This window comes from Anser anser (genome assembly GCF_964211835.1).
Source record: "Anser anser genome assembly, chromosome: 7".
Taxonomy (NCBI): domain Eukaryota; kingdom Metazoa; phylum Chordata; class Aves; order Anseriformes; family Anatidae; genus Anser; species Anser anser.
The window spans coordinates 27,889,999-27,908,060 of NC_139727.1; the positions used below are offsets into that span (position 1 = coordinate 27,889,999).

The 18,062-nt window shown below is 59.1% G+C and overlaps 1 protein-coding gene and 1 long non-coding RNA gene across 6 annotated transcripts; one reads left to right on the top strand and one right to left on the bottom strand.

Moving 5' to 3' along the window:
• Positions 1–145: 145 nt before the first annotated feature.
• Positions 146–9,206, top strand: LOC310902717. The gene is made up of 3 exons (XR_014586910.1): positions 146–3,810; positions 7,061–7,291; positions 8,495–9,206. It is a non-coding gene; the product is annotated as an uncharacterized lncRNA (long non-coding RNA).
• Positions 8,832–17,372, bottom strand: LOC310902715 (uncharacterized protein C10orf95 homolog). Of its 5 annotated transcripts, none has more exons than XM_083844673.1 (2): positions 17,196–17,372; positions 8,832–10,437 (listed from the first exon to the last, which is right to left on the bottom strand). In XM_083844673.1, the coding sequence occupies exon 2, from the start codon at positions 10,372–10,374 to the stop codon at positions 9,700–9,702; it is 675 nt and encodes a 224-aa protein (XP_083700799.1). In that variant the 5' UTR covers positions 10,375–10,437; positions 17,196–17,372; the 3' UTR covers positions 8,832–9,699. The 5 variants fall into 5 exon arrangements, with proteins under 5 accessions (XP_083700799.1, XP_083700802.1, XP_083700800.1 ...); XM_083844676.1 differs by lacking the exon at positions 17,196–17,372 and adding an exon at positions 16,769–16,951; XM_083844674.1 differs by lacking the exon at positions 17,196–17,372 and adding an exon at positions 15,342–15,500.
• Between the last annotated feature and the right edge of the window lie 690 nt (positions 17,373–18,062).

An 18,062-nucleotide genomic window follows, 5' to 3' on the forward strand; every position in this document is an offset into this window, starting at 1 on the left:
CTGTCCGAGCCCAGCACCGCCTGCCCTTGCTGCAGCCCTCGGGCACAGCGCCAAGCGCTTGCTGTAAGGAGGTGTCTGTCCTGAGAGTCTGATGTGGCTGGAAGATAGCACGGCTCTCTGTGGACACACAGATCTCTTCTCACCTGCTGTTCGTTGCACCGTGGGGTACCAGAGACAGCCCACGGGGTTGAGGGATATCAGAGGACCCCGGCAGACCAGGGGGAGCACCGCAGGCCATCCCAAGGGCTTTGCACCCCCGTGTTGGGCAGCCACAGCAGCCCGGTCCATGTTATACCAAACCCAGACCCAGAACCATTTTTTTTCCAGAGAAAAACGTTTCTCTCCAAGTGCCCCTGGCTGGGATGTCTGCCTGGCAAACAGCCTGTGGGGCTGCCCTGCGGGGAGCAGAGCGCTGCTGCTGGCTGGGACGGGCTCGGCCACCCCCCGGGCTGCTCCCTCCGTGCCCCCCTCCTGCAGCAGGCCTGCCCGGGGAGGCCCCGAAGGCCCACGCTCGCTGCGTTTTCCTTCCCCGCACGGGTGATTCACCGCACTTTCCTCTACAAGCAGTGGGTGGACCCCGGCTGGATTTCCGGGAGCGATGCCGCGCCGATTCCCGGCCCGGGGATTTGCAGCTCTGCACCTGGCAGCACCTGCATGCTGCAGCCCTCGCGCCCCTGCACGATGCTGACGGGGGCACGGAGGGCAAGGAGCCCCCCGCGAGCCCCCGTCGGGGTGGCAGGGTGTGGGTGCAGCGCTGCGCTCCCCTCGCTGCCCACCAGCTTGCGGCAGGAGCCCAGCACCGCCATCTCCCCGGACTCCTCATCGGGTGTTGGGGGGCGTGGAGCAGTGCAGGGACACCCGCTGCCCGCCCTGTGCCAGGCAGAAGCCTCCTGGCACGTGTAACGTGGTCCCTAACCCGGCTGGGGCCAGGGATCCCAACGTGGGGGTGATCAGCGCGAGGGGTCCCCTTGTGCCCCCCTGTCCCAGCGGCAAAACCCTCTAGGATTTGCCGCTAGAGGGGGGTGCGGGAGCTCGGAGCCGCTGCACTGGGCGAGTCCCACATCTGGACCTGTCCCGGGCCCCATCCTGCTCCGGCCACACGCAGCTCCTGAGGCTGGCAGGAACATGGCTTTGACCATCGAGGCGTTTACATTTCGGGGAAACACCAGCCCTGGGCGCAGAGCGCGGGGAAGCAGCAGCACGATGGCGCAATCACTCCCAGCACCAGCACCAGCACCAGCACCAGCTGGGCTTCTGGGGGGCTGCAGCAGGGGCTGGAGGTGGAGGTAGACCGGGCTCACCCTGCTCCCCAAGTCACATCTGGGGGTGCCGAGCCCCGGGGTGCCCTTTCCTGGAGGAAACGTTTCCACCCTGTGACCTTCAGGGTGCCTCCAGCCCCCTCATCACCCCTCCGCCCCCACCAACCCCTGCCAACCCGTGGGGAACTCCAGCCCCGCGCCTTTCCCCCCATCCTCGCCAAAAACACGTGAGACGAGCGGGGCCGCCCACCTTGCAGGCTGCCACCCCGAGTCCCATCGCTAACCCAAAGCCACCCCTCGGTCGGGAAGCTCCTTTTGGGACACATCCCCCCGGGGGTGCCCGGCCCCCCCCCCGGTGCCGTTTCCGCTCAGAGCAGCACGTTCCCCGCAGCAGGGGCAGGACGCTGGCGGCCGCCCCGCTCGCCGCACACCTTCGCTCTCGCTTCTGCTTCTTTGGCCGCCGGGAAGCCTTCCTGCCGTGCGATGGAAACCCGCCAGGGCTGGTGGCAGACGACGCACGGCCACCGGCTGAGCGTGACCATCCCTAGGGGGGGGCTCGGGGGGACCCTGCCCGGACGCGGAGCTCTCCAAGGAGTGACTCAGCCCTGCAATTTCCCCCTGTTCATCCCTGACCGTTCCTTTTTTCCTTTTCCTCCCCGCTTCAAGGGGCACGGGGAGGGCTGCCGGTACGCGTGGAGCGGGGCTGGAGGGGAAACAGGAACCTTGAGGGGAAAAACAACCCGAGAAACTCCCTTCCCCCCACCCTGCCCTGCTTCCTCCGGTGCTGCAGGCATGCGGGGACGGCTCCATGGCTCCCAAGTCCCGTGTGTGTCCCCTGTTCATTTCCATTTCCCCCCACTCCTGGAGATTCAGGAAACATCACCCAGTTTTTATCCATGTGGCCAGGGGGAAAAAGGTCCCAAAGGATGGGAGCATCTGTCACGGGGCAAAGATGGCTCACCAGGTAGCGGGCTCTGAGCAGGTCCGCAAATACCTCGGAGGCACCCGCTGAGCCCAAACTGCCCCCGGCTCACTGCAGCCCTCACCCCAAAGGGCAGGGAGAAAGATGTGCTTTCCCCTCCGTGGGATTCTCTAGTGTCTGCCTCAGGGCTGAGCTGCTGCTGCCGTGCTGTGCACGGCCTGAGAGCAGCCCTGGGGCTGGGGAAGCGCCCGGCCCCATCCCACCCGGGGGTCTTGGCCAGCCTCAGGAGGAGGGAGCGGGTCTTGTCGCCTTGCACAGCGCCTGCCTCGACCCGCTGCAGGCTGCCTTCACTTGGGAAACGGGAGAAACTGGAGGTCACAGAGTTCCCGTCCAGCCCTGTCCCTGCTATGAGGGAGGTGTGGGGCTGAGACCACGCAAAGCTGGGGCGTGCGGCCAAACCCACGTCGGGCCGCCTGCAGGCACGGGTCCCCAAATCGGTGACGCCGGCTGCTTTGGGCACTGCACGGTAAATCCGTGGGCTGCAGCTCGAGTGCTCGTCACGCGCTCGGGGCACAGATAAGCCAGCAGGGCCTGGCCGGCGGCGCGGCGCACAGCGGCCCTGCGGCTCGGTAATCTCATCCCCGCAGCCTTCCGGGCGCTTCCTGCCCCTGAAACGCCCGGCGGCCCCCAGAAGATGAAAACACCGGGCAAACATTATCTAAGCGCACGGGTGGCTCTGCGGGCAGCGAGGAGCAGCAGGGCATGCCCCCGCCCCGCGTGCCGCTCTCCGCGATCGATCGATCCGTCCATTAAGGCGCGAGGGCGAGGAGCGCTGGCTCCGCCGGGGCCCCAGCCTCTCGTTTCCAAACCGCGGGCGGAGGGGAACCCCGGGGGACCTGACGTCAGTTCTGAGCAGAACAATGGTCGGGCGCACGGCGGCCAGAGGGGGACAGGACAGGAACAGGACGCCGGGCAACGTGATCTGACGGAAAAGCCATCCCACCAGGCCCATGCGCTCCCCCCACCAGGGCACCTGCCCGGCCACGGTGCTGTACGCGTCCCGGCGAGGTGCTGAGGGGATGCTGCGGGGTTAAAAGCACAGGGCTCTGCGGGCTGAGGACGGACAGTGCTCGCCGCAGGTGCGGGTGACGTGGATGTCAGCCCCAGCACCGACACCGCTCGCAGAGGAGCTGCGTTAGCACAGCAGCGAGGGACGAGGTGGCTGGGCAATGCCAGGAGGCGTCCGAGTCCCGTGGGGACTTCTCGTCCCCGAAGGCAGAGGCTGAGCCTCCCCCGAGCCGTGCCGGGGAGGAGAAGCCCCCCGGCCCCACAGCACCACGCAGCGAGCTCCCGGAGGCTCCCGGGGGCCCCCGTCCTGGGACCCCCTCCTGGGGGCCACGAGCCCCCGGAGGCTGCGTCCCTGGCACGGGGATGCCGGTCGCTCCCTCCCACGGCTTCCCCTTTTCTCAGAAAGCCTGGAAACCAAAGGTGAAAGAAGTGGGTGGAAACCCTGCACGCCGCCGTCCAGGAAGAGAAGTGAGTAAGTCGGCTGCGATATTTAACGGTGCCTCCGGCCGCGCGGCTCGCAGTCACGGTGCGGCAGAGACGGAGCCGGGGCAGGAGCTGACGGTGAGTGCCGGGGTCGTGCTCTGCGGGGTCCCTGCCAGAGCCACGGGGTGCTGGCATGGCTGGGTGAGGGGGGGTTCCCCTGCTGCTGCTGTCCCCAGGGAGCCAAAGCACAGATGTGCTGAGGTCTCACTGCCGGTCACAGCGCGCTGGCTCCTGGCAGAGGCTGCCAGACCCGTGGGCACGAGCATCTCCAGACCAGCCTCGGTTTTATCGGTAGTTTTTTGGGTGATCTGCGAAACCGGAGCCGTCCCGCTGATATCTTAACTCGGGATGGTGGTGGGGGGGGGGGGGGGTTGCGTGTAACTATTTCTGCAGGCTTCCTGGGAAGACAAAGCGAGGCAGGCTGGATGAACGCCCACGCGACGCCGCTGCCCGGCCCCGGGCACGTCCTGCCTAATCAGTAGCTCCCGAGCTAATTAGCTGGCAGTGCCAAAAGCAGGGCGCTGCTTCTTCCTCAGCCCCGTAGAGCAATAAATCTTTTCACAGCTGCGCGGCGGTACCTGGGGTCCTGGCAAGGAGGCTGAGCTCTGGCAAAGACACAGGGGGCTTGCACTCGTGTGATGCCCGGGTGCGGTGCCCCGACCCTCGGTGCCCCCTCCTGCTGTTGCTTCCCTCGCCCTCCCTTCGCCTCCCTGCGCAGCGCGGCTCGTGGGCAGCCTGCCAGCAGGGCCGTCTCTGCTCTGCTCTCAGGGCCAGGGCTGGGTTGCTCAGTGGGGTTATTTCTTCGCTGAAAGCATTCACTCACTGCAGGGGAAGCAAACGGGGGAGCAGGGGCTCCCCCAGGTCGATTCACTCGGCCCCGGTACATAGGAAACCCCACAGCAGCAGCAGCATCCCGCTGGACACCCGCTTGCCTGGGGTGTCTCTCATCTCGCCAGCATTTTTGGGCCACAGGAGCTGGGCCCAGCAGGGGACACGTATCGGACCCAGCGTGGGGACCCTGCGGGCAGGGGCAGCCTGGGGATGGGGACACCAAAAAGCAGAGGCAGAGTCCAGAGGGGGAGATGAGCCTGGCACGTGGGGAGCTGCGCCGGCATATCAGGCTCCCCAAAACCCCAGATAGGCACCATTTGAGAAGAGGACGGCTGGGAAAAGCAGGAGGGCAGTCCCAGGAGCCCAGCGCCGCTGGGGGGCTCGCATGCCCCTTCCTCCTGCAGCTGCCCGTGGTGCTGTGCCCCGGGGATGTCCCTGGTGCCAGGGGTGCTGCTTGCAGGAACAGCCACAAGCGAGAGGAAACAGCCAGAGCCTGGAGTTTGCACCTCAGCCCCTGCGCGCTTCCCTTCGCGCCCAGCTCACGCTGCCCCGGGGCCTTTGGGAGATGGGCTGCCCCAAAAAGAGCTTGCCTGGAGCTGGCCCTGCTCTGTCTGGGCGTGCATGGGGACAGGGCACAGCAGGGCACGTGCCAGGCTGCCACTGCGCTGCCCTGCACGGCCCCCGCACCCATCACCTCCCCGGGCACCAGCGGGGCGGGGGTGTGGGGGTTAACACCCCAGCTCCTCTGCTTGAAACTCTTCCCCTTTCTGTGAAAAGCAGCACGCGGAGGAAGACCAGGGAAGGCTTTTCCCTCGCCTTTGCCTTTTGGTTCCTGGAAGCGGAGCTGCTTGGGGTGGCCAAGGGCTGAAGGCGGGTGGCCGGCGCTTTGGGTGGCAGCATCCTGCAGCCCTTTGGGGGAAACACATCGGGGAGGAGTTTTACAGCATGGGAAAGGAAAGCACAAAGGATTTCAACATATTTAAACAGCCAAAGGCTGGCCAAGGAGCCCCTGGACACAAGCTGCACCCCGAAGCCCCCAGTCTCTACCTGGGGCTGAATACCAGCACCCCCCAGCCAGACCCCAACAGCCTGCTGCAGCCGTAGCATCTCCAGAGGAGAGGAGGAGGGAAATCACCCCGCTTTTCTCAGCGTGGGGGTCTCAGGGCTATCAAAACCTCTCCACCAAGCCACAGCAGCCTGAAAAATAGCACAGCCGGGTCCCTGAGCCCACCGCTCCCTCCCCAGCACAGTGAGCTCAGTGGGAGCAGGGGAGGCACGGTGGGCTCGCGCTGCCCCGGCTGATCTCGGCTCCCCGTGGGCAGACAAAAATAGAGCCCCAGGGCGGCTGTTGAGTAACCGTGGAGTTGGCTCCCGGCGCAGACATTTGCTGGGTATTTCCCCCACCAAAATCTCTGTCGGGGCTCCAAAGTGCGCGTGTCATTTCCCGTCCCTCTGCTGCTCCACCAGAGCCGGGGGCTCGTCTCCGGCGCGCAGGCAGAGCCGCAGCCCCCCGCCAGCTGCGCTCCCTCCCCGGCCACCCCGCGCTGCTGCTGCCGTCACAGCCCTGTCAAACCACCGCTGAGCCAAAAAACGCCTCTCTGTGCATGTCAGCTGCCAGCCCAGCCTCCTGGTTTGGTTGAAAATGAACATCGTTTTGAGCAGCTCACAGGGGTCCCCACCTGCCCCATGCTTTTCCCAAACCAGGCGTGGGGCTGGCAGGGAGCAAAGGGCGCACGCGTGGCTGCTGGGTGCACCAGGATGTCCCAGCCCAGCCCCAACCTTCCCCATCTGCTGTATCTGAGCTGGCTGGAAGGGACCTTGCTGCCTGGAAAATGCCTTTCACTGCTTCATTTCGAGCTGCAGAATTGCCCTGGGGACTCTTGCAGCCCCAGGCGGGCAGGCTTGTACTCCACCTGCAGCGCAACACGTCTCCATCCAGCAGCCCGTGCATCCCAGCTCAAGGGGGTTCAGCAAGCACTGGTTTTGCTACAAGAGCACCGAGCAGTCCCCCCAGTGCTGCCCCTGCCCTGCTGTGCCCCTTCAGAGAGGGACAAGCAGAGGAAGAGCAGCTTACGCCGAGGGACGTGCTGCATCGCTGCCCACGCACGAGGCAAACATGCAGGCAGGCTTCCTCAGGCACCTGCGAATGACGACCACATCTGGAAGAAGCCGTGTTTCCCTCCCAGCTCCAGCAGGTTACAGAGCTCAGGGCCGGCACGAAACCCCGCAGCAGCTCCAAGTGACAGGGTGACACGTGGAAGCGTTGGGAAAAAAAAAAAAAAAAAAAAAAAAAAAAAAAAAAACCAGCAGCCAGCTTGAGCAACGCTTCCAAATAAAGCCACAGCTGCGTGCACTGCGTCTGGGGCAGAGCAGGAGGTGCCAGAGCCCTCTCCTCGCAGCGGCTCCCAGTCGCAGAATGTGTGTCAGCTCGCTGCCTGCGCTGTGTCATCATCATCGCCAGCACCCTGAGCTCTTTTCTATTTTTTCCTCCCCGCAGATGGAGACGCAGCCGGGCGGGCCGGCGGGAAGGCAGCGCGCACTGGCTGCTTGGCTCTGAGAACTGAATTCCATAGGCGTTAGAGCACCCCCAAAATGCCCTATGGATTCAGTTCTGCAGCTGGGCAGCAAATAAGCCTCAAACCTCCAAGAAGAGAGAGCAGCCGAGTGCTGCGCCTGCAAGGAACGTGTGAGCCTTTGCTCCTGCGGGGAGACCCAAGTCGGGGTGGAGGTGAGTTACGGCCACCAGGGGAAAATCACGGTCAAAGCGCTGCTTGAGGTGGTGGGCGCTCGTCACCTGCTTCCCCAGGAGGCAAAAAGAGCCCAACCGCAGCGTGTTTCTTCCATCTGGGAGCAGAACGGCACTTCAGAAAATACATTGCTGCCTCCTGATGATCGTAAACCTGTGCTAAAAATACACATGGTCAGAACAAGGGCCTGGGTGTGCCCAGCAATCTCCTGTACAGAGTCCGGGCAGCAAAACCAAACAAGACTTGGGAGAAGATAAACAGAAGGGGCTGGGTAAAGCCGTGGGTTGTGCCTGCTCCCTCCCTGCCAGCCCCAGAGGTGTCCCCAGCAGGACAGGAGAGGCTGCGGGAGCCAGGGCTGCTGGCAGGTACCCGGGGAACCCAGCAGAGTTACCTCAGGGAAAGTTTTGTGGAGACAATTGGCTCTTTCCAGCCATCCCTCACATGCCTCTGAGAGGTTTTGGCTGCCCACATCAAGTTTCAGGGACTTTTTCCATTACAACATGGTGCAAAACCGGTACCAGGCATGCCTGGAATAGCGGCATTTAGGATGAATTACGCAGGTCCTGGCAATTTGTGCAGCATCTGATCACTATCAGAACGCAAACCCCATGTTCCCCTTTATCAGCCCTACCTGCACCAGCTACAGGGGATGCGAAAAAAAATAATCCACGTGCACCCCGCATCCATATGGGAGAAAATCCACCCGAGTGCTGCATCACCCACAAGCATCTAATGCACAATTATGCCCCTAGTAGCAGCTGCTGGTGGAGGGACAGCAGACATCTCGCCAGCACCTCCACGCCTGCATGTAGAGGATGCTCTGCTTAGCCAAGGGAGAGCAAAGAGCTAAGAGTAATTGCTTTTCTCCTACACTAGTGATCAGGGCAGGCCTGGTCGGCTGCCAGTCATTGAGCAGAGCACGACCGTGGCCCCTCCAGCAAGCCCCGCTGCTTGCAGCGCAGCCAGGCAGCAGCAGCTTGGTCTGAGGTTTCTGCAGCAGTTTTGTTTTTTTTTCTGGTTCAGGCCTCTCACTGCTTTCTCTAGCAGCAGAGCTCACCCGTTTCGAAGAAACCGATTGGGGAAGGGGAAATCCAGATCGTTGCTGAGCTGTTCTGGCAATTGCTTAAGCAAGCAGAGCTGTTGCGTTGGTTTATGTAATGCATCCACTTGCTTCTCCTTTGCAGTAATTCAGAGCCACTGAGGGCCCCCAAGTGTGTCCCTCCCAGGCTCCCTCCTTTGCCATGCTGATGGTGAGCAGAAGCAGAATCTCAAAGCAGCCTGAGAAGCACATGGAACACGGCAATTAAATTGGGAGGACGTGTGAGTCAGGGACTACATCTCCATGGCATCCCACTGGGGACTGGGGGCTCAGTTACGAGCCAGGAAAATGAGGAGACAGCTGAAGGGATGAGCTGCACGGGTCAAGCTCGTGACTTCACAGGAATGTGCCAGAACAGGTAGCGAGCTGTTTGCAGCAGGCTGCAGTCAGGCAGCTAAAGAGCAGAAATTTAACTATCTGCATTTGGTTTTTTATTGTTTATTTATAATCATTTAAAAGGTACAGAAGTTCACAAGCAAGTCAGACTCAGCCCCGGCCCCTCACGCCCCTCAGGGTTTCCAGCACACCTCAGGCCCCCCCCTCCCAGGAGACCCACCCGTGGAGGTGCTGCAGCTCCAGGAGCCTCAGCAGCGAGCCAGCACCTCCGAGCAGAGCCGAGCCAGACCCGGGGCAGGGCCTCCAGCAGCAATTTCAGCAAGGACACACGGCCAGGGAAAACGAGCACCAGGTCACCAAGTGTAAGGGGATGGGGACACCGAGATCTGCCAGCGTGCAGGGAAGTGCCGCGCGGAGGCGTCACACCGTGAGCAAGCACAGCGGTGCGGCCATAAACCAGTGACGAGACGTGCAGACGATTGCTCTTTACAGTGCCTAAGAACTGCTCTCCCCTCTGGACCTGCGCTGCCTCCAGCTTGGAGGAAATCCAGATTCCATCTCCGCAGATGAGTGCCAGGAAGGGACCCGGCTTCCAGGAACCTCCCTCGGACAGGGTGGGAAGAGGCCCAGCTTCTAGGCAAGGGCTGCTGCCTGGGGATCCCCTCACCAGACCGTGACCGCTCAACCAAACCAGTGGGAAGCAAACGTTTGTTACAAAACCGGGACCAAAGAGCCGGCCCGACAGAGAGTCAAGTGCCAGGTGGTTTCTTCACAGGACGGGCGTCGTGCATCGGACGGGGTGAAGCTGCCGCGAGCTCGTGGAGGAGGGGGGAGCAGTTAGGAGCCAGTGGGGGCACCCGTTGCTTGTGCTACTTCCCGGCTGCACCGAGAGCCGCTGCCAGCTGGCTCCCACGGGGGGCTCCGGAGCATCTGTCCCTGGGGCAACAGGCCGCATCAGTGTCGCAGTTTCTTTTTCTTCTTCCGATTCCGGTCCTCGCTGCTGTCGTCCGCCTCGCTGGCGCTGGGGGTCAGGGCCCTCTGGATGACCTTTTTTTCCACCGTATATTCCTGCTCTCCTACCTTGGGGTCTCCCTTGACCAAGAACTCCCCTTTCCGGTAGGTTATGGAGACGCTGGTCCGTGGGTAGGTGCCATAAACCCTCCGCAGATCATCCTTCACGAATTCCGGGAGCTCTTTCCTCGGCCCAAACACCTTCCCAAGCTTCCCCCACTGAAGCTCCCCTCTCATCGTGAAGCCTTCCGGCCACGTGTCTCGATACTGATCCGCCCTCTGGTAGGCGGCGTAGGGACTGTAGCTTGGATAGGGGTTGTACAGAGGGATGGGGAGCACAGGGGGGAAGTGCCAGGCGTAGTACGGGGGGAAGTAGGGGTGGGAGGCACCGTAGAGGTGATGATACTCCACCTGGCCTCCCGCGTAGTCAGGGTAGCCGTTCCTGTCCACCACGAAGGTGACGGGGCGGCTGTAGAAGTTGTGCATGTGGATGGGGGGGAACATCACGGACCCGGCGGCCTCTTCCGCTCTCCCCGCCCGTAGGGGCAGGTAGGTGTAGGCGGGCGGCGGGACGACGGCCGGGCAGAACTCCCGCGGCACGAAGGCGGACTGGTACATGGTACGGGAGCCGGGGCCTCACAGCGGGGACATCCGTCCGGAGCAGTTGCTGAGCGTCAACAGCTGTGAGGGCGGGAGCAGAAGAGAAGCTGACATCGTTACACGTTCCAGAACCAGGCTGAACAAGCAGGTACGCCTGCGCTGTACGCAGACTGACACCAACAGAAGGAATTCCCCACGTCTGCAGGTCAGCACGCCAAGAACAGAGCTGCACTGCCAGCGGCTGCCGGTTAGCTGCTCAGCAGGAGCCATCACTTAACCCCCCCCAGGTCCTGAAGGAAGGCACACGGGTGGGAATAAGCTGGCATAAAACCCACTGCGGGCAGGAGAGACGGCCCCGTGTCCTTGTAACAGTCCTGCACAACGCTGGGGGACCCTTCAGCGGGCTGTTAGCTACTTCCAAACACGCTGTCTGCCTTACCCAGCACTACAAAACCCAGAGGGTACTGTACATCAGCGGCAGCACGAGGCAGGTAAACAGAATAAATGTCTTTTCTTCAGAGTTTCAGTGCATCTTTCGCTCTAGTTCAGTGAAACAACCGGGATCCAGCATTTCCACGGATCCTTTGTGTTTCAGAGCCAGTGATCCACGCAGAGACCACAGGGCCACCCTGCCTGGGCTAAGCGGAGCCAGCACAGCTTGTTCTTTGCACAGGAGCACCTGGCGCTGCCCTGCTCCTGCCTGCCCCAGCACAGATGCAGCCCCGTGCCCCCGGGGGCTGACAACATGATCGACCCCATCACCGCACCAGCATCCGTGGCCTGTGTGGACCCTCAGCCTGCTCTGGTTTCCAAAGGATGGTTTTGGGAGACCGCAGCTGGAGCGGAGCCCTGCTAGACTGCACAGGGCTGAGCTAGGGTGCTAAAAAACAAACCTGCGTGGGGACAGCAGGAAAAGGAGAGCCAGCACCAGCCTGCCTGGCCCCACGCCTCATTCACCGGGAAAGGAGAGCAGGCAGGACTTCAGGAAACACGGTGAGACCATCTGACAGCCAGAAGGCATCAAAAGCCAGCTGCTTAAAATTAAATTACCAACATTACCTAAGCAGCACTCCTTGAGGAAGGGGTCCTGACCCCATCAGTCCCTGCTCACCAACAGGGAGACCACCCAGTACCAGGCTGGTCCTGCTGTGAGTTCAGGGAGCTTTCTGTGCTCTGGAGCACAAAGAGCAGCACGAGCTGTGGAAACGCAAGGAACACAAACATCCAGACCCGTGCCAGGCCGTGCACAGGCTCTAGGAGCGAGGTGAGAGCCTGGCTGCAGCACAGACCGACAGACGAGGGGAGGCACAGCACCCGAGGTGCGCCCTGCAGAGACACCAGGCACGTCTGGGGATTGCTTTCACCAACACAAGTGTGCCGGTGAGGGTCACCAAGTCCTTAGTCCACCCCACACAGCAAAGTTAGCCAAGTTCTTGGGCCCAGCTGGCACATCAAACAGGTTATTTAGCGCTCAGCCTGTTCCCGAGGGAGTACCCTGAAAGCCAAAGCAATTGTAGAGACTTTTGGCCCACTGTAAGAGGCACGGCCGTCTATGGGAGGGCTGGCCTACACATTCCTCACCCACACCATCACCCTACAACCAGATCCCAAATGAGAACAGGGAGACTCCACTTGCTGCCTTTCTCCTCCACTGTTCCAGCACCCAGCCTCGCAGACTCCTTCCTGGTTTTCTTCCTGCCAGGTTTTTCTCCCCACCCCACAAAAAAAAAAAAACACAAAATCCAAAACCCACAGATCTGTTGCGACTTCTCTGTAGCAATCCCCAAGGGTACAGGGATGAGTACGGCGAGAGCAACGTTTTCCCTGAACCAGGAGGGATGAAGTCACGAGCTATTTCCAGTTAATCCCCACATTTTTGAGCAGACTCCACAGAACCGTTGCCATCTGGCAAAGCTTTGGCAAAGGCCTCCCTTGGAAAAAGCACAAAGCGAGAAAAGCTTCAAGGACTTCTCTGGAAGTGAGATGTTGTGACCAAGTCTACTCCTTCACGTCACTGTGCCAGCACGTTGGGCTAAGGTTTGCCCTCCACAGCCCCGGTGTCAGTCCCGCACGCTTATCCAGCATCCCCATAGCTGGAAATTGTGCGTGGGAGAGGATTGCAGCAAAAACATTTCTTTTCCCCCCCCCCCCCCCTTGTCATTTCCTTCCCCCTACTGCCAACGTCAGATCGTGCTCCGGTCAAGGTCTCTGGAAAGAAAATAAACCCTCACCCAGGAGAGGCCTCCCAAGGGCTTCTTTTGGGAGGGAGCAGAGGGAGAGGAGGGGAAGGGGCACAGAAAGCACCCAGCACAGCGCCAGGCTCTGCTCCCCCACCACCAGGACTGATTTAAGGCACGGGCTCCCGGCTGCCTTCCTAGGGGGGATGCTCTCGCTCAGCCAGACGTGCCTGGCAGCATCGCAGGAATCTGAGTGAAGCACAGCAGCTCGTTACAGAGCAGGCAAGCTGGGCTCTTCCAGGCCTTAATTTTTATCCGGGGCACAGATCCCCACACTTGCTTCATCCTGCAAGCACTTCTAGGTTGTGTGGCCTTTTCCCAGGAGGATAAAGCAGCGCTGAAGGTTTTTTGCTGCACTCTGCAAGCCAACACGAAACCCGCACGGTCCCAGCAAAGCCCTCCAAGGAGCAGTAAGTGCTTCCACAGGAGGCTCCCCCATCATCCCTGCCACAAGGTGCCACGAGGAGGTACCTTCTGGACGAGACCAGCTCTTGTAGCACCTGGGAAGGGAGACAGTGGGATGCTGCACGGCGGGTAGCAGCCAAGGCAGGCACCTGAGCTGACACAGCAGCCCTCCAGCTCTGCGCAGCACCCGGGACCAAGCAGGCAGCTCGGGAGGAGCTCCCTGCTTCAGGCTTGCACCCTGGATATCGCCACAGTCACAGATTTCTGCATGCAATCCGCTTCCTACAAAGCCACGGTGCGTGCAGCGGCAATCAGCTTCCTGCAGGCAGCCAGTACGCACCAGCGCCTCCCGACGCCGATTGTCGTTAGATATTTCTGGACGGAAAGCTTGGCGAGGCAGGAGAACCCAGCCTGCGCTGCTCAGAAGAGGGCTGCGGCTGTCCGACGCGCTCCCGTGCGGTGTCCAGCAATGACATGAAAAGGAAGAGGATTGGTACTGACAGCAGCCTGAGAACAGCCCACCAGGAATAAGAGGGCTTTACAGAGACACACAGGTGCTCGGAGTGATGATTTCCCCAAAGAGCAGTAAAGCTACAAGGCAGAAGGGGTTTGAGAGAGGTTAGATGCGTGACGTTATTCCTAGAACCAGAAGAAACACACCAATGCTGACCGTTTCGGACACTTGTGCTATAGCAGCAGGGGATTTGGGTGGGATCAAGGAGAGCCACAGCCCGGGCAGCAGCAGGGGGACGTACGTGGACCTTCCTGCAGACACGGCTTCGCTGCCCAGGCTCTGCCTGCCGAGACACAGCCGATACCAGCACGCCCTGTGGGGTGGGCAGCCCAGAGCTCCCCAGACACCAAACCCACACCGGGAAGGAGCGAGCTGCCACCCTGCCCAGCGGGCGTTCACACAAAACCTGCTGCTTTGGGCCTCCCCCAGGCCCCACACACCACAGACACCCCCTTTAAGCTCAGCCACGGGGGAGGATTTCACTCGTGAAGCCAGAAGATCCCTCTGAGCTCCAACACCGCCACAGCACCACAGCAGCCACGGAAATGGCAGTGAGGATGCGTTCCAGGCAGCCACCCCTCGCGCAGGCCTTTCAAGGGGGAGTAGATCTGTTTCAGCTATAAGCCGCGTTCCCAGAGAAGACTGAAATCTGGCTTGGGTCTGACGTTTGTTTCCGAGGTCTGCTGCAAAGCCTCTGAACGAGGTCAGAGTACCAGGCAAAAAACATTGCCAAGGGAGCCTTCGCTCGGCTCTGGTGGTACCACAGCCACCCCCTTGCGCAGCTCTGCTCAGAGGGGCTCGGAGCAGACACACACACACCCCCCGCTGCTGCTGGACAACGCAGCAGGTCCAGGACAGCTGCGCTGCCACAAATAAATGCCCCGCTTCTCCTCCGAGCTTTCTCCTTCCGTGATATATCCTCCTTCCCCCAGGGCTTAACTTCTGAGCAACTGAAGCTCCCACCGTTGCCTTGCCTGCCTAGTAGCCCCTGCAGCCACCCTTCACCAGGGAACTTCCTCACCCGCGGTTCAGATCTCTGCCCCACGAGACCTGGGATGTCAGGAGCCCAGCCTGCCCTGCCAGAAGCCACCACCTTCTTCTGACCCAAGCCCTCTCCCAGAGGGAGCTCTTTATGTAAATGCTGCTTTCTTTGATCAAGCACATTTTTCTCTGCACGCCGTAACACTCACAGCCCCAAGGATCCCCTCAGTGTTCCAGCAGAGCCTGCACCCCGTCCGCCCCCCAAAGCTCATCTGATATCCACCTCCTCCATCCACACACCCCTCTTCTTTAAGCGGAGGATCTCACTATCAGTTGCTCAGGCTTCCAAGCTGGGAGACCCTGGATGAGCCCCTCTCTGTACCTCAGTACCCAGCCCTCCCCCTTCAGATTGCAGCCTGGAGACACCTGACTGGAGAGACCAGCCACTACAGATTAATCACCCCAATAAGTCACCCGAAGAATCAATAACCTCATTAACACACCACTGGTAACTCAGTTATTTAGATCATTCTGCACACAACTATAAAACTCCTGGTCACGCCTTCCAAACAACACAGCATTGTTATTGCGTTAGATGTATCACCCTTCCCTCCCGCAGCACCCAGTGCGAGGGTGCTGGTCTGACCCCCCCACGCCAAATCTTTCCAGCCTAGACCTGACGGAGTCCAGCAGCCTGTCCGAGGAGCTTCACCCCAGCAGCTTTGTGTCCCCAGGCTCAGCTACCATCTGCAGGTGTCTGCACTCCTTCGTTCAGCCGGTCCCACCCTCCTTTGTCCTTTCATCTCATTTAATACCTCGTTTTTTATTTCTCTCATTTCAGTACCCACTCTTTTGCCATGCTGATGCCTCCCTTCCTCCGGCCGGTCTCCTCCCAAATAGTCATTCCACTCCTAATTACTTCTTCCTCATTGGTCTCAGTTTTGCTACATCCATAACCGAGCCTGACACTTCTGATACCGTTACCTAGGTGATCTCAGCCTTACATGGCGTTCCTGATACGGTCTGGGCAGCCTTGCACAGTTCTGCCCTGCAAGGGTTGCTTCAGCCTCCCCTACAATTATCTGGTTATACACTGTTGACTTTACACCCTCCAAAACAAACCATTCTGCTGCAGCCTTGGCTCCCCTGCCTAGCTCCAGTTACCTACAGGCACCTCCTTATCAAACAGACAGTTTGCATAGCAGAGCAGCATGTTTTGCACCATCCTGCTCTCTCAGCTGCTTGATTACAAGCCTTACGCCCTTGAAGACTTCTTGGGAGAATCTCCTGGCCTCCTGCAAAGGCCTGAGCTGGTGACACAGCCTGGTTCTCCAGAGGGATTTCATGCTCATAGTGGGTCTCCTCCAACTGTTGTCATACACTGGTGACTAATACCACAACAAAACATTTGCACTTTAATTATGTGTCTTAAGAATACCAGACATCCCATTCCCATGCACCCCACGTTGAGGACATGTTGTTAAAAAAAGAAAGGAAAGCAGAGCTCGTTTGTACTGGATCCTCCGTGGGATCAACAGCCAGCCAGAGCGAGCAGCAAACAGATTATCCAGAGTTTGGGCTTGTATGACATATCATGCCTTTAGTGTATAAAACTAGCTTCTGTTACAACAACTCCACATTTTTGAACACCCACACTGTGTTTCTAGTTTAAGCTCAAGCTTCTGAGCTAAAAATAGCCATGGGAATACTGCTTTTATTGCACCCCTAAGGAAAACAGCTACAGCTTCTGCTGATCTAGGACTCTATATCATGCACTCCCCCCCTTCCAACTACCTTCTGTTATGGCCTTTCAGCAGCACAGAGCATAGCTTACAAGCAACTTTATTGATTTTTTTTCTAACGGGAGTGAAAACGCAACCCTGTGTTTCCACGAACACAATCACTCAGAGAAATCTGTCATTTTTCTAGAACTAAAGTGCTCGAAGCCTACCACCACACAACAATAACAATTTACGTTATCTTTCACAATCAGGAGATGCTAGGAAAGTTACAGGCTGGAGCACTCGCATGAATCACTGCCCCAGCTGCACTATTGCACATGCCTCTACCAGAGAAACAGAGGACATGCAGGGGTGAATGAGGCATTGCCTCCAGGGGGATTCAAGCCAAACAAGAGTTAGAAACCCTCACTTACACGCTCATACTGCAAGCATTTAAGCTAGCAGCCATATTGTTTTGCCATCACAACTTTTGAAGTATTACAACGTAAGTCTTTAGTCACAATCAGACATTTGTTTGGTGTTTATGTACTCACTTCTTGAGGAAAAACAGCCAAGGGGATGCCTTTGCTTGGATCAGGAGCAGCAGGATAACCCGGCCTCACGAAGGCAGCTTTCTTCTGCAGCCTCCTCTCACCAGCACACCCTCACAACACACCAGGCAGTGAATGCACACAGGTACAGCACCACACCTTGCTGAAGCATGCTGCTGGTAGCCAGGGCCACGGTGCCTGCTGCCCTACAGAGCCACACACTCAGGTGGGGAGCCTGAGGAAGCTTACCTGAGCATAGGTATGGCTGCTAAACCTATCACAAGGTAGATGCTTTAGCAAGGGAAAAGCCTCACAGAGAAAAAAATAGAACACAAGCACTTGGCATAGACAGAATATCAGGCACAGGTGAAGGAATAAAGTCAGTACTTGCAGAACAGCCATCCAGCATGAACATTGCAAAGGCACTCACCAAAACTTCAGGTTCTTCTCAAAGCACCAAAACACTACTAGTAGCCCTCAGAAGAGAGCTATAATTTTTAACAGCAACAAGAACAGGAAAAAGAGACTAACCCTAGGCTAGGTGCCTTGAAAACAAAATTTTTTCTTTACTTTTTCCCCTCCCTAGCCCTTCAGTTGCCCTTAGTCATAGGGATTGAGCTTGTATTTGTACCCCTGCTCCTTCAGCGGGCTCACCGCCAGCACCTGTGCTGCCACAGGCCTTTAGGGGCTGCAGCAGGGTCAGTGCGGGGTGGGCCAACACCTTCACCTTGCTAATTACATGGCCCACAATTGCATGGCTGTTGTTAACTACCTGGCTTCCATGAATTCATAAAAATGACCCCTATAGGTGACTACTGTCAATTTTGTAATAGGATGCAAGTGAAGCAGAGTATAAAATACAAGTACGTAGCATAGTAAGCTGAAAGGATTGCTGAAATTGCTAAATTGTGCTTTTTAAGAAACGTAACCATTGGGACTTTGTTTCCCCAGGTGAGATGTGTGGGACCAGAGCAACCGCTGCAGTGAGAGGCGGGGGGGGGGGGGGACGAACACCGAAAGATCCTTCTTCAGGAGAAAGCATCGAAATGAAGTCTGAAATAGTAAGGGACAACTGCAGCCTTTATTTTATTATTATTTTGGACAACGTAATGTCAAATAAATCTTGGGAGACGAAAGGGTGCCCCTTTCAAGCCACCCTGACGGGGTTCAGTGCCGAGGGCCCAGGCCCGGCCCCGCAGGCCCAGGCCTCGCCGTTTCCATGGAGACCGGCGGGGGACCATAGAGAAGCCGGCCTGCCCCGGCTAGAAGGGCCCCAGCAGAATGCGCCCGGAGGGGG